The sequence below is a fragment of the Scylla paramamosain genome, chromosome 19 (assembly GCF_035594125.1).
Source record: "Scylla paramamosain isolate STU-SP2022 chromosome 19, ASM3559412v1, whole genome shotgun sequence".
Taxonomy (NCBI): domain Eukaryota; kingdom Metazoa; phylum Arthropoda; class Malacostraca; order Decapoda; family Portunidae; genus Scylla; species Scylla paramamosain.
Window position 1 is genome coordinate 23,193,642 of NC_087169.1, and position 15,587 is coordinate 23,209,228.

Genomic DNA, 15,587 nt, shown 5'->3' on the forward strand with positions numbered 1-15,587 from the left:
GAGAGAGAGAGAGAGAGAGAGAGAGAGAGAGAGAACACGAGCGGGCGAACTAAATGATTAAATTATCCTCCAGTGTCTCTTGTTAATTATCTCGAAACATTGTCAGTCTGTCACTAGAGCCATAGAAACACCCTAACAAACACGTGTCACTTCAACTAGAGCCTATGGAAAGTAGTATCAAGGGTGTATCTCCTGTTCGTAATGTAGAAGTCTCGTTAGTCTGTCACTGGAACCATAAAAACTCGCGTCATTTCAACCACAACCATTGGAGCGGAGCGGAAGTGTCTTGAAATACGTACTCAACGACAAACACCACGCTAATGACTCATCACCGCCTACTGCACCACATCACATCACCACCACATCACCACTGGAAAAAAGTCTCACTTAAGCAACACACTCGCCTGCCCAGCACAGGTGAGAGAGGTGGTGGTGGTGGTGGTGGTGGTGGTGGTGGTGGTGTTCTCAAGGTCGTCAGCAAGAATAACTGGTATGTCTTGTATTTTTCTTATTCTTTTTTTCTTGTCTTGCCTGCCTTGCCTTGCCTTGACTTGTATAGCCTTGTCTTGCCTTCACCTTGCTTGCTTGTCCCACCCCCCCTCTCTCTCTCTCTCTCTCTCTCTCTCTGCTACAGCGTTACTCAATGCGACACACTGTGATGCGTAAGACTAAACCCCCTCACTCTTACTCACTCATTCTTAGTCAATATTGCTTCTTGTGTTGCTTAATGCGTCAATTCCTCATTTCTTCTTCACTCGAATGGAATGTGTGTGTGTGTGTGTGTGTGTGTGTGTGTGTGTGTGTGTGTGTGTGTGTGTGTGTAGGTGGGTGTGTAGGTGTGATGCGAACGTGTGTGTGTGTGTGTGATGTTATGCAAACTTGTATGTGTGTGTGTACTTGTGTGTGCCTTGTAAGGGAGGATAGAAAAGCGTGTGTCCTCTCCCCGCCACGGCTTCATGAACACTAAGGAGGAAATGGATGATATCTTATCTTTATCGCTTGAAATGGCTGACGGAACCATGATGTCATCGGTGTGTGTGTGTGTGTGTGTGTGTGTGTGTGTGTGTGTGTGTGTGCCGAGTCATAACCTTGCAATACAGCGACGTTACCACCTCCTGTTCTTTAATTATTGGAAACGAAACAATTTATTTTGGGTAAGTGGTGGTGGTGGGTGGTGGTGGTGGGTGGTGGTGGTGGTGGTGGTGGTGGTGGTGGTGGTGGTGGTGGTCTGTATGTCTGTCTATCCATTTGTCTATTTATGTTTTTCTATGTAAATGTCTATCTAACTGTTTCTCTATCTGTCTGTCTATCTGTGTGTCTGTCTATCTGTGTGTCTGTCTGCCAGTATAGTACATGCATTCACTAAAACAAAACGATAACAATGTAACAATAAAATAACAAAAAAGAAAAGAAAAAAACGAGGAAAAACACGAACACACACACACACACACACACACACACACACACACACACACACACACACACACACACACACACACACACACACACACACACACTCGACTTTCACTAGAGTCAATGAGTGAGACAGAGAGAGAGAGAGAGAGAGAGAGAGAGAGAGAGAGAGAGAGAGAGAGAGAGAGAGAGAGAGAGAGAGAGATAATTCCCGCGCTTCTTATCTCCCTGTGTGTGTGTGTGTGTGTGTGTACGCTCGTCCTTAAGGGAAAGTGAAAGGAAAAAAAAAAAGGTGGGGGGAAAGAGGGAGGGAGGGAGGGAGGGAAAGAGTTTGGAGGGGAGAGAGTAAGTGGAGCAAAAAGGAAAGTGTGAGAGAGAAAAACTGACTGATAAGAGAGAGAGAGAGAGAGAGAGAGAGAGAGAGAGAGAGAGAGAGAGAGAGAGAGAGAGAGAGAGAGAGAGAGAGAGAGAGCTGTGACAAGTGAGGAGGAGGAGGAGGAGGAGGAGGAGGAGGAGGAGGAGGAGGAGGAGGAGGCCCAAGGGCACAAAGAGATTTTGAACCCTTGTCACGATGTTGCAGAGAAAGAGAGAGAGAGAGAGAGAGAGAGAGAGAGAGAGAGAGAGAGAGAGAGAGAGAGAGAGAGATGGTATATGTGTAGTATTTTACCCCGCCTTCTCTCTCTCTCTCTCTCTCTCTCTCTCTCTCTCTCTCTCTCTCTCTCTCTCTCTCTCTCTCTCTCTCTCTCTCTCTCTCTTAATTGGCTCTCTCTTGTAAAGTTTTCCCCTGCAGAGGAAACAAGGGAGCAGATAACAGGGTGGAGGATGTGGGAGGAGGCTTCTTTACCTTCTTCCTCCTCCTCCTCCTCCTCCTCTTCCATTCTTCCCTTTCTCTATCCTCTTTTTCCCTCTACACCTTCACTATTATGTATGTTTACTCTCTCTCTCTCTCTCTCTCTCTCTCTCTCTCTCTCTCTCTCTCTCTCTCTCTCTCTCTCTCTCTCTCTGTTTTACTTTCATGTGCATCTTTTTTCTTTTCTTATTTTACACCAAAAGAATGTTGCCTGGCTAGGGCGAAACAACATGTCTGATGCTGCTTGTTCTTCTTTTGTGTTCTTACTGACAGCATCATACCATCACGTCTTGCAGGAGGAGGAGGAGGAGGAGGAGGAGGAGGAGGAGGAGGGCGTCAACATTCTTACCTGTCATGCTTCAGATAAGTGTTAAATCTTAAGAGGTGTTTCCTCTCCCACCTCTTCCTCCTCTTCCTTTCCCTCTACTTTACCATCACATCTCTCCTTTCCCCATCTTTCAGTCAGCCTCCAAAGAAGCCAATAGGTCTACACGTGGCAGTCCTATTATAAAACCCCAATTTTTCTTTAATATCTACACCTACATACATTTATCACCGATACTATTACATTTATCTCGTCTGCTCATAAATATCTATTCCTATCATTGCTTCTAATACAGACTCCCTTCCTCCTTCCTTCTCATGATTTATCCTGCTTTTAACTACGATTTTCTTTGATATTCATTCTGGTCTTCTCCTCAGGCCCGCTACTGACCATCACACGCAAATATCTTCCTTCACTTAACTTCCAACACTGATTCCCTCCCTCCCTCCTTCCTTCTTCAGCCTTTCCTGCTACTAACTCTAATTTTACAACATACATTTGCTTAGTCTTCTCTACAAGCTCCCCACTGACTCTCTATCTTCCCTATCCTTCCTTCCTCCTCCTCCTACAGGCTTTCCCGGCGTTCATTATGCAAACACCTTCTTCTTTCCCCGCTCCTTCACACGTCACCGCCCTCCGGCACGGCTTTCCACGCCACGCCGCCGCCCTGCCGCCCACACAGAGCTAGCTAACGGTCCGCCCCGCCACTACAGCCCCGGGACACTGACAGAAGCCACACTTCCTCGCACCATATTTTGAAACACTTCTGTCCGCTACTTCCACTACCTCCACTGAATTCAAAAGACCTTAGATGAAGTTGCAAGGGATTTTAAGGGTGTTTTTTATGGTTTTGGTGACAGATTATTAAGATTTCTACATTATTAACGGGAGAAACACTTTTGAGAACTAAGCTAATCATCTCTGGCCTTTGAAAACAGTCCTCGTGAGAGAGAGAGAGAGAGAGAGAGAGAGAGAGAGAGAGAGAGAGAGAGAGAGAGAGAGAGAGAGAGAGAGAGCGTAGTGTTTCAGTTCACCATTCCTGGATCGTGATAGCTTTGCCCAGACCGACGACGCCACCACCACCACCACCACCACCCACCACCACCACCACCACTACTACTACTACCACCACAACAATAGCACAACAGCAGGAACCAATACTGAGATGTCTAAACTTAAGCTATACACCGATGTTATGGCTTTCACGAGGAAGAAGAGGAAGGAGGAGGAGGAGGAGGAGGAGAAAGAAGGGACAAACAGCAGCATACCTGTTGTCTCTTGTGAAAATATTTGTGATAAGTTACCCTATTTTAATTTAAGGTAGAAGGCGGTGAAAGAGGAGGAGGAGGAGGAGGAGGAGGAGGAGGAGGAGGAGGAGAAGGAGGTATGTGCAGTATGGTAGCGAACGACGAAAGTTGAGAGAGGAGGAAAGAGAGAGAGGGAGGGAGGGAGGGAGGGAGGGAGGGAGGGAGGGAGGGAGGGAGGGAGGGAGGGAGGGAGAGAGGAAGAGGAAGCAGAGGAAAGGAGAGGGAGGGAGAGGAAAGGTGTGCAGCAGGTAGTGTGTGCTTTGTTCTGGCAGGGGAAGGGGAAGGGGGAGGGGGAAGAGGAGGAGGAGGAGGAGGAAGAGGAAGAGAGGGAGGGAGGGACGGAAGGGAGAAAGAGAGAGAGAGGGAATGGGAGAGGAGGGAGGGGGAAGTTGACTGGACACGCTATGCTATCAAAGGAAAGGAAGGGGAGAGGGAGGGGGAGGGGGAGGGGAAGAGGGAGAGGGAGGGGGAAGAAGAGGAGGAGGAGGAGGAGGAGGGAGAGATACCCCCCTCTCCCTCATCCCCTCCCCCTAACCTCTTTTCCCGTCCCGCATGGCTAACCACCCACCCACCTCTCTCTCTCTCTCTCTCTCTCTCTCTCTCTCTCTCTCTCTCTCTCTCTCAGTAGGTGTTATAAGGTATCAAAACTTACAAAAGGCTTCAGGATGTGACGGGCTGGAGTTACGGAGCGTCACAAGTGAGAGGGAGAGGGAGTGGGAGAGGGAGAGGGAGAGGGAGAGGGAGTGGGAGAGAGAGAGAGAGAGGGAGAGGGAAAGCGGGTGAAGAACTGAACCATAACAAATATTCACTTTTTTTCCTATTTTTATTTCTCTCTCCCTTCCCTCTTACCTCCCCACCTCCTCCTCCTCCTCCTCCTCCTCCTCCTCCCCTCCCCTTCCTACCTCGTCCCTTCAACCTCTTATGTCACGCTTTCGCCCTTCCTCACCTTTCCTCCTCCTCCTCCTCCTCCTCCAAACGTAAGCTGTAATACCGCAAAGTTTTCTCCCTCCCACAACCACACCAACCATTCTCTCTCTCTCTCTCTCTCTCTCTCTCTCTCTCTCTCTCTCTCTCTCTCTCTCTCTCTGGTATGCTTCGTTCGTTAACCCTCAATGACTGGCGTTTCAAAGTAACTTTTTTTACAGTTCAACCTTCTAATACTACTACTACTACTACTACTACTACTACTACTATTACTGCTACTACTGCTAAATAGTTTTCATGGTCATATTTTACAGAACTTCCAAATTTGTGTTCGGTAAAGCATCTATCCATTTATTTGTCTATTTGTTATCTATGAATATAACCACCTTCCTATATATGTATCTATTTATCAATCAATCTATCTGTCTATCTATCTGTCTTTCTATCTATTAATCGTCTCGCAATTGTAAGTCTTCTACTTTTCGCTTCCCAAACAGAACTAGGGAGGTGCCAACTGGATGTTTATACTCATACTCTCTCTCTCTCTCTCTCTCTCTCTCTCTCTCTCTCTCTCTCTCAGATGTGGTAGCAAAGAAAAACAGTATCCGTGAGAGAGAGAGAGAGAGAGAGAGAGAGAGAGAGAGAGAGAGAGAGAGAGAGAGAGAGAGAGAGAGAGAGAGAGAGAGAGAGAGAGAGAGTGCTTGTACATACGTGTGACTGTATATGCTACGTGCAGGGAGTCACATTTCCACAATCTTACATGTTTTTCTCGTTTCTGCCACGAAGATAAACACATTATTGTTCAGAGAGAGAGAGAGAGAGAGAGAGAGAGAGAGAGAGAGAGAGAGAGAGAGAGAGAGAGAGAGAGAGAGTGTGTTTGTTTGAACGCACGCAAGCAGGAAAAAAGTATCAGAAGACAGTAATGACAGTGGAAGTAGTAGTAGTAGTAGTAGTAGTAGTAGTAGTAATAGTAGTAGTAACTGTAGTAGGAGCACCAGTAGTAGTAGTAGTAGTAGTAGTAGTAGTAGTAGTAGTCGCATCAACACCACCATCACTAGCACCAAAACAAAGTTAGAGGCGGCTGGCTGGCTGGCTGGTGATGTGGGTGTGGCGGCGTCAGGGCGTGGAAGGGAGGAAGGAAGGGACAAGGAGGGATGGGGGCGGTGGGGGGTGCGTCTGCAACAATAGTAGGCGTGGCTCTGACGGTGGTGGGCGTGGGGGAGGGTGAAGGGCGTGGCAGTATCCAGCACGTAAAAATAGCGAGGCAGAGGAGACGGTGTTGTAAAGAGATTGCAAGCCAGATGGTCACTGCTAATAGGAAGTCATGTTAAGTGCTAATGGAAGCTGTTAGACACGGCCGGTCTTCAGTAACGCCTTGCTCTCTCACCACGTCTATTTTCCAGCGTCACAGAAATGAATAGCCGGGTTCTCAAGAGTGTTTCTCCTTTTAATAATAGAGATACCTTGTTAATCTGTCACTAGAGCCGTAAAAACACTCTTAAAAATGAGCGTCACTTCGTCACGCCTACCTTCTAACGCCACAAAGATGATTTGAGAGGTTCTTAAGAGTGTTTCTCCAGCTCATCTGTCACTAGAACCGTAAAAGCATCCTTAAAACTCCGTGTCACTTCAGCCAGAGCCTTTTGAGAATAGTGGAGATGCGGTTACAGTGTTTCTGAAAGTGGTTACAGATTACAGTTTAAAGGGAGTGACATACAGGGTGCTAGTATTGGCAATGGTGAAATAAGGATGTATGGTTGTGAAGTAAGGATATAAACACCATCAACTGTCACTATCAACACCATTCATTATGCTCAGAATCTTCATCACTATCAGAATTCTCATTACTATTACTAATTTGTTCACTATCGTCACTATCTTGATCATGAGGTCTTCTGACACCGTTAAATCTCACTATCATCATTCATCATGGTCAGTGTCTTCACCATCACTTCCCAGTCTTCATAACCATCACTATATATTCATGTCATCACCCATTTATCTTTACCACCATCACCACTTGCTTATCTTCACCATCGTCACAACAAATGTTTATCTTCATCACCACAACTTCCACGAACCATCACTATTTTTTCCATCAACACCATTATCACTGTATCCTATCATTGCTCACGAAAATCACCATCACCATAAAAAATCACCACCGCCAGCATCACCACCGCCAGCATCACCACCACCATGAAAAAGCGTCCCTCAGTGTTGCGAGTATTCCCACCACCATCACCACCACCACCACCACCACCACCACCACAAGTATCCATTAAGTGTTTCATCACCACCATTACAACTACATCTCAGTAACAAGATTAATTAACCACTCTAACTGGCACCACCGCCACCACCACCATCACCGCCACCACTACCATCACCACCACCACAACTACTACTATTACTACCACTGCTATTACTAGTACTACCACCACTATTGCTTACTATGATAATAATAATAATGACAAGCAATAAGCCGAGAACATGGGGAAGAGAGAAGAGGAGGAGGAGGAGGAGGAGGAAGATTAGGATTAGGATTAGGAGGAGGAGGAGGAGGAGGAGGAGGAGAGGCAATGAGAGAGGTGGGTGAGAATGAGTTTGTTGTTGAGAAGGGAAGCTGTTTGGTGAGGAAATATCACGAGAGAGAGAGAGAGAGAGAGAGAGAGAGAGAGAGAGAGAGAGAGAGAGAGAGAGAGAGAGAGAGAGAGACTGTATCATCTACAATATTAACTACAAAAAAAAAATAAGAAAAAATAACAACTGAGTAAATAAATATATATAAATAAACGAAGGACCGTTAACACACACACACACACACACACACACACACACACACACACACACACACACACACCACGCCCTCTAGCGGTTTCCAAGATGGCTGCCGGTGTCTGTTTAGTTCCGGCCAGGAGAAGCATTCAATTCTCCGTCAAATTGGGAGAGTGAAACCCGCAGAGAGAGAGAGAGAGAGAGAGAGAGAGAGAGAGAGAGAGAGAGAGAGAGAGAGAGAGAGAGAGAGAGAGAGAGAGAGAGTGACTATGAGTTGGTCATCCTCACTATACCCTCCTCCTCCTTCTCCCACTCCTCTCCCACACTCTCCCCTCCCCCGCCACACCCTCTCCTGTTGCTACGGACTGCCTGACCCATGGTAGCTGGCCGAGAGAGAGAGAGAGAGAGAGAGAGAGAGAGAGAGAGAGAGAGAGAGAGAGAGAGAGAGAGAGATTCTTCCGGTCACTTGTAAACATCCATAGAAGATAACACCATACTTTCTCTCTCTCTCTCTCTCTCTCTCTCTCTCTCTCTCTCTCTCTCTCTCTCTCTCTCTCTCTCTCTCTCTCAGTTTCCTAGCGAGTAAATGACAAGGCGGACTCAGCAAGAGGCGGTGTGGTCACTGGTCAGTCCCGTTCACCTTGACCACGAAGCCACAGTGAGGTCGAGAGAGAAGGTCAAACGGGGAGGTGGTGACGGAAGCAAGAGTTGGTTGACTAGAGGCAGTGACAGAAGCGGGAGTTGGTGAGATAGCGACTGTGACAGATGTGAGAATTTGTAAGGCAGGAACGGTGACAGAAGCAAGAGAGATATACGTATTATGTGGTGACAGTCAAGAGCTGGTTAGGTAGAGGTGACAAGAAGGAACGGTTGGGTCAGCTGTAGACAGTCCACACCTCCACAACTTTCAAGATTCTAGTTGATGTTTCACGAAATTTTTTCTTTTTTTTTTAGGTTGTTTTCATGGTTTTAGTGACAGACTAACAGCATTTCTACATTATCCACAGGAGGTACACTCTTGGGAACCCGGCTCATCATCTCTGTGGCCTTTGAAAACAGTGAGAGAGCAAAGTGTTTCAGAATACGTCTCTTACAGAAAACGATAAGGAAAATTTAATAAAGATACACTTGTTTTTTACGGTTCTTTTGGGTAAATGAATACGGTGTTGCTTAAATTTTACCTTAGATGTGTAATACAGTTAATGAATGGGGTGTTGGTTGAGTAATAATAGCTTAGAGGCGTAATACAGGTTAATTCTAGATATATATGGCAGTCAGGAATATGTGGCAGGGCTGTGTAAGATGCGAGGCAATGAAGAAATGTATTTAGTTAAGTGTCTGGTGGTGTCTAGACGAGTAAAATATTAACATTAGTGATTATATTTAATTTTGGAGCATTGACTTCTTAAAATATACAAAAAATGGACAGAAACAGTAATTAGTGATATCATGAACCTATCAACATAATCAGAAAACAAGAACTTATTAAAATATACTTCACAATTAGACTAAAGGAAAATGTTAGTTCAGAAACACGATGCGCTGACTCTGTGCTCTACTGAATACACACTTATGGACTTGTAGCGTGGTTAAGTAAATGTCAGCAAAATGTGTGACTGGCAATGTTATGACTGATTGATTACTTTAAGTGTTACAGAGACCAACAAAGGCCAAATGAAATACACGAATAGAATGAGTAAATAAATAAATAGCAATACTAACATCAGGTAAAATAAAAAGAAAAGAAAAAAAATCGCTCTTGATGTTCGAAGCTAAAAAAAAAAAAAAAAGAAAAATCTGAGAGAAAAGCTTTTTTTTTTTTATCATCACAGTTGTTAATATCATTTATCACCATCATTCAGTATTTCTAAGGACGAGAGAAGTGTATGCAGTGTATCCTCCACACACCTATGTATAAATTCTCTCCGGATGAAGAAGGCAGTCAATTCCTGTCTTTTAAGTTCACTAGGATCACTTCGCCTCACTTCATTAAGAAAAAAGAAAAAAAAAGTCGGTAAATCGTAAATATCTCAGCCTTTTTATTTATTTATTTACTTTAAACTTCTTTATTATTATAGTTTTATGCAAGACGATAAAGTAATATTAACTATGAGACCAAGTTCACCCCTTGTTATAAACTGTGTTAGTGTTTGCAGCTCACTGTTTATATTACCTTAAGTGTGTGTGTGTGTGTGTGTGTGTGTGAGAGAGAGAGAGAGAGAGAGAGAGAGAGAGAGAGAGAGAGAGAGAGAGAGAGAGAGAGAGAGAGAGAGAGAGAAGGGGGGAGGAAGAGGATAAGAGAGGGAAAAGACAGGAGAGAGAGAGAGAGAGAGAGAGAGAGAGAGAGAGAGAGAGAGAGAGAGAGAGAGAGAGAGAGAGAGAAATTATACTGACATTACTCATAATACAAACTATGAAATATTAATAAGAGAATATACAGACAAATACGTGCTGCTGTGTGTCCTTGTATCAGACACACACACACACACACACACACACACACACAGATAAGCCATCTCCTCTCGTTACACCCATTACTAAGACATACACAATTAAACACACTAAGAAAAAACTGGATGCACAAGACAAATGGCACCTGACACGTGTTCTCGGAGGAACATAGAGCACGTAGGCGTCATTGAGGCAGAATACTGATGAACTAACGCAAGAAAAGGGTAGTGTGAATAGTAAATAGTGTTCCTTTAAGGCAGTGTTGGCGATACTGAGGCAAAATGCTAATGGAATAGTGTACAAAGGAGGGTATGAATAGTGATAATCCTCTCGTGTGTCTTTCACCAATACCGAGGCAAACTTTTAATTGAAGTAACGTAAGGCAAACCTTGTGGAAACGTGAAGTAATGTCCTCTTGGTAATACTGAAGCAAAATACGAATGAAATAAGTACAAGACCACAAATACTGATCACAAAATACCAAAATAATTAGTAATAAACCACAGCTCATTTCAGAGAGAGAGAGAGAGAGAGAGAGAGAGAGAGAGAGAGAGAGAGAGAGAGAGAGGGTTACAAGCGAACAAATATTCCACACCAGAGGAGGAGAGAGAGAGAGAGAGAGAGAGAGAGAGAGACAGTACACGCAACCATGTGTGGAATGAGGCGGGATGAGCTGGCCAGACACACACACACACACACACACACACACACACACACACACACACACTAAGCTGAGAACAATGACTCCGGCGCTGTAATTATAGGGTAACGGTGCAACCAACATCATATCACCATCACTATCATCACCATTAGCACCACCACCATCATCATCATCATCACTATCCTCCTCCTCCTCCTACTCATCATCATCATCATCATCATCTTCAAGAGTCAAGGAAGGAAGGAAGGAAGGAAGGAAGGAAGGAAGGGAACAAGGGAGGAAGAGAGAAGTAAGTTTAATTTTCCCGCCTCTCTCTCCAACATGACGGTGTCTTATCACTACTGTTGATGTGCTGTAAGGAAGGTTACTGTGGGTTTTCAAGAGTGTTTTCATGATTCTAATAGTTTAAGAAGTACTCAGCATCATCAATGGCCAAAAAAAACACCGTTCAAACCCCAACTACTGATCTCTGTGGCCTTAAAACTACTCCAGAGGAAAGAACAAAGCATTTCTGAAAGTTTAAAACAACAATATTCTGAAACACTACTGCGCCGCAACTCCACTACATTCAAAAGTCTCTAATTAAAGTTACACGGGTTTTCAAGAGTGTTTTTTATGATTCTAGTGACAGATTAATAACATTTGTACAGTACCACCAGGAGAAACACTCTTGAGAACCCGGCAAATCGTCTATGTGGCCTTGGAAAACAGACGAGGTGTAAGAACAAAGCGTGTCTGAAGGGGGCAAGTCTCACTCACAGCCAGCCAGCAGCCAGCCACACACAGCAAGGCAGGGAGCGCTTCTTACTCACCACCCCCACAAGACGCGTCCCCTTCCCGCCACTCTCAGGCCCTCGAGGCATTGCAGGAGCCTTGCCGCACTCCCCAGGACACTGAAGGCGTCCCGGCCGCCCCACCCACCCACCACTCTGCCCCACACACACACACACACACACACACACACGTCGGTTTTCTTGGAGGTAGGCAGATATTTACAGACACCAGTTTTTCCAGAGAGTAAACAGGTTTTTTGTTTTTTGGAAGAGACAGACGCAGATAGGCAGATACCAGCTTATTTACACACAAAATGAATGTTTTCCTAGACAGTTAACAGGTTTTAGTAGACAGACAGAGTGTCACAATTGTACAGACAGCAAGCCATTCACAGAGACACCAGTTTTCCCAGACAGAAACAGGTTTTAGGGAGTGGAGAGAGTGTTACAAGCGTACAGACAGCAAATCATTCAGACACCAGACAAAAGTGAATGTTTTTCCCAGACAGAAGACAGGCTTTGGTGAACAGACAGACGCATGTAGCCAGACAGCCGCTATTTACAAAGACAAAGGTGGCAGGCTGCTGCGGGTGCACAGCCAACAAGCCGTCCACAGCCACAGCGCGCCTCTCCCCCGCCCAGTCAACAGGCTGCAGTGGGCGGCCAGCAATGCAGCGAAGGATTCTTCCCGCCCGCTGCCTCGCGCTTCCCCGCCCAGTAGTTGGTATGCGAAACGCGGGAAGACGGCCCTCGACCCCTGCCCGACTTTACCCGATTATTACAGGGGCACCTCAGGTAGGCTGCCCCCCTCCACCACCACCACCATGCTGGCGCCCACGCTCCGCCGCCACTGTCTCTAACCCACATTATTTTTTTTTTTCTTATTCTTAACGATATATCTGGGTGAAGGTGAAGGTGATGAAGATGTGGCGGTAGTGGTTGTGGTGGTCTCCTCCCCCTCCTCCCCACCGCCACATCACCACAACACTGGCTGTCAATTCGTAGATGAGGGAGGGATGGGTAGGTTGGGGAGGAGGGGGAGGGAGACAAGGAGGAGCGAGTGGTGGTTAATAATGCAAGGAGACAACCTGCAACACGACACACAACAGGTAGCACGACCACCACCTGCTTCCCTCACAAAAAAGGAAAAAAAAAGAAGGATCTCTACTCACCTCCACCGTCGCCACTCAGACAGGCAGGGACGGGACGCTGCACAGACTTCCCTCAAGCGACAACCACGCACAAGTTTGTTCGTTAATCCGGCACACTACTAACGCTATGCAATCGTGGGGCAACACAACACAAGCGGGGAGCACCTCAGAGGCACCACACCTGAGCAGCGAGCATCAAGCAGCAGGTAGTAGTAGGTAGTAGTAGTAGTAGACACATACGCACCTCTCCTCTCCTCCTCCTTCAGTGTCTCCTTTCTCTCACGCGCTCAGAGACACTTGCCCTCTACCATTTCCACCTCCGTGCAGCGCCAACTCGCGAGCTTCACTTCGCGGAGATCTCAGGGCTTGGCAGCGGCACCGGGGACGCTAACTGACCCTACACATCGGCAGCCTGCGCACTACTGACGAGGGATTTGAGAACGCCCTCACCCGTGCGCATCCTCTCCTAGCGCAGAGTTGCCGACCACCACTATCACCACTACCGCCACCACCACCACCGCCGCCGCCGCCCGCCGCCGCCTTCCAGTCCCACCCTCTTGAAGTGAGTTTTGGGCCACACACTCATCTCGTGTCCACCGCACCCTGCGCACCCCAGCCGGCCCTAGGAGGCTCCTGCCACACCCTAACACACCTACATACACAGGCATTGGGAGCGAGTAGGGGGCGCCAGGGAGGGATACAATTAGAGCCTTGGAATCCTAACAGAGGCGGAGGATAGTGAGGGAGAGAAGGAGGAGGATTAGGATATGAGAGGACAGAACAAGGTTACCACATACCAGAAACAAGGCGGTCACCCATCCAAGGTCTGACCAAGCCCCCCGTTGGTTAACCTCACTGATCGAACGAGAGGTGGAGTATTGAACACAGTATGGTCTTATAAGAACTCCGTGAGGAAGCAATGTCATCCCTCATTCCCCGAACGGTTCCTTACCTCACCTTCACTCCCCGCCCCGCGCCGCGCCGCCCCGCTCCCTCTAGCCCGGTCAGGGGAGGGAAGAGGAGGGATTAGTTAAGGGAGGGAGGGATGAAGGGAGGGCAAAGGGAGGAAGTGCTTCGACCTTTACTCATCTTTACTCACATTCTCAGCCTCTTAACCACCAAGAGAGAGGAGAGAGAGGAGAGAAGAGAGAGGAGAGAGAGAAACAACAGGTGTCATTGTGGTCCTAAGTTCAGGTGTCCTCTTGGGTCAGCTCGAATACGTGACACACACACACACACACACACACACACACACACACACACACACACACACACACACCACACACACGGAATAAAACAGTAATCACCTTTTATCCATTTCCTCTCCACATTTTCTTTATCCTCCAATATCTTCCCTCTCCCCTCTTTCATTACAGTCCCTCCCACCCCCCTTTCCTTCGCTCCTTCCCTCCTTCTCTTCCCTTCTCTTCCTTCTTCTCCTTTATTTCTGCTTCCACCCACCCAAAAAGTATGAAAATGGAATCAACTCTGGGAAAAAAGAAGGGGAGAATATTGCTGATCCTTCGATTCAGCCATTAAACTAAAAAACGTAATGGAGGAAAGAGAGGGAAAGTTTTGGCAATGGGAAAAAAAGATAGGGCTGGTGACGGATATGGGAGGAGAAAGAAGAGGAGAGAAAAAAGAACAAGAACAGGAAGAACAAGAAGAGGAAGTATAAGAATAATACGAAGTGGAGGACGGAGATGGAGAAAAAAACGAAAAAAAAAGATGAAGAATAGAACAATAATTAAAAAAAGAGCAAGAATACGAAGAACAAGAAGAATGGAAGAGAAAGACGAAGAAGAACAATGGACAAAACCAACCTGAACTTAACTGCGAGAAAGAAGAGAGATGAGAGAGACAGACAGAGAGAGAAAGAGAGAAAAAGGTGAAGAGTGAGAAGCAGAGATGAAGAGGGGAGGAATAAAGGAGTCATAGAGTGGGAAGAAGAGGGGAAGAGGGGAAGAAGGCGTGGGATTGGATTGAATATTACATAGCTTAAGGAGGAAAAGGTGAAAGCAGGTAAGATGGGAACTTAACACTCTTGCAAGTTACTTCTCTGATGGGGATTAAATGGGAGAGCTACGTAGGGAACACACACACACACACACACACACACACACACACACACACACTCTCTCTCTCTCTCTCTTCACCTGTACAACATTTTTTTCAGCCATTTTATTTATTTATTTATTTTTTTTTCAGGCAAAATTCCCATGACAGTCTCTCAGTGCATCCCTTTTCCAAGAAGTCTCTCCCTCTCTCCCTCTCCCCTCCTCACCCCACCAGGAACCTTCGCCAGGCAGCCTCACGTCTTTGTCCCAAGGGATGGCGGCGCCCACACACACACACACACACACACACACACACACACACACACACACTGTTCTCTGATCTCACTCTCTTTCAGTCCACCTTTCCTCTCATTTCTCGTGTCTTTAAAATGTAAATAAATCCCTTCGTTTTCTTATCATTTTCTTCATGAGTAAGTAAAGAGATCTTCGTCATATTTATTGCTTTGTGTTACCGTTGCAAGCCTTTACGGTAAACTAGGTAGTGAGGAATAAGATAAATGAGCTTCTTCTTAATACAGATGAGTGGCACAGACGCAGTAATGAGGCTCTTCTAGTGCTACATTAGGGAGCTTTTAAAAGAAGATTACACAAGTTTATGGATGAGGATGACAGGTGGAAACAGGCTGGTCTCTCTCGCTCAGGGACTGCCACGTGTAGGCCTGTCTCTCTCGCTCAGGGACTGCCACGTTTGGGCCTGTCTCTCTCGCTCAGGGACTGCCACGTGTAGGCCTGATGGCTTCTTGCAGCTTCCCAAACTTTATGTTCTTATTTCCTTATACCCACATAATGAAAACCCAAATTGCTTTTTTACTATTCAGAGTTACTTAAAATATTTGTGTTACGCGAAGAATGTGTGGTGGCAGTAATGGAAGTGTG

The 15,587-nt window shown here is 46.2% G+C and overlaps 1 protein-coding gene across 3 annotated transcripts in view; it reads right to left on the minus strand.

Annotated features, from left to right (window-relative positions):
- LOC135109952 (fasciclin-2-like) overlaps nt 1–13,065 on the minus strand; it is a 58,656-nt gene extending 45,591 nt beyond the window's left edge. The window contains exon 1 of one of the 3 annotated variants that reach the window (XM_064021876.1): nt 12,878–13,065. Coding sequence is in view for 1 of the 3 variants with exons in the window: in XM_064021874.1 (XP_063877944.1) it covers nt 693–696 (4 nt within the window). In the remaining 2 variants the exon portion in view is untranslated. Of the gene's footprint in view, nt 1–692; nt 959–12,654 lie in introns of those variants that run through there. The other 2 variants (XM_064021875.1, XM_064021874.1) reach the window with 2 other exon arrangements.
- Nucleotides 13,066–15,587: the final 2,522 nt, after the last annotated feature.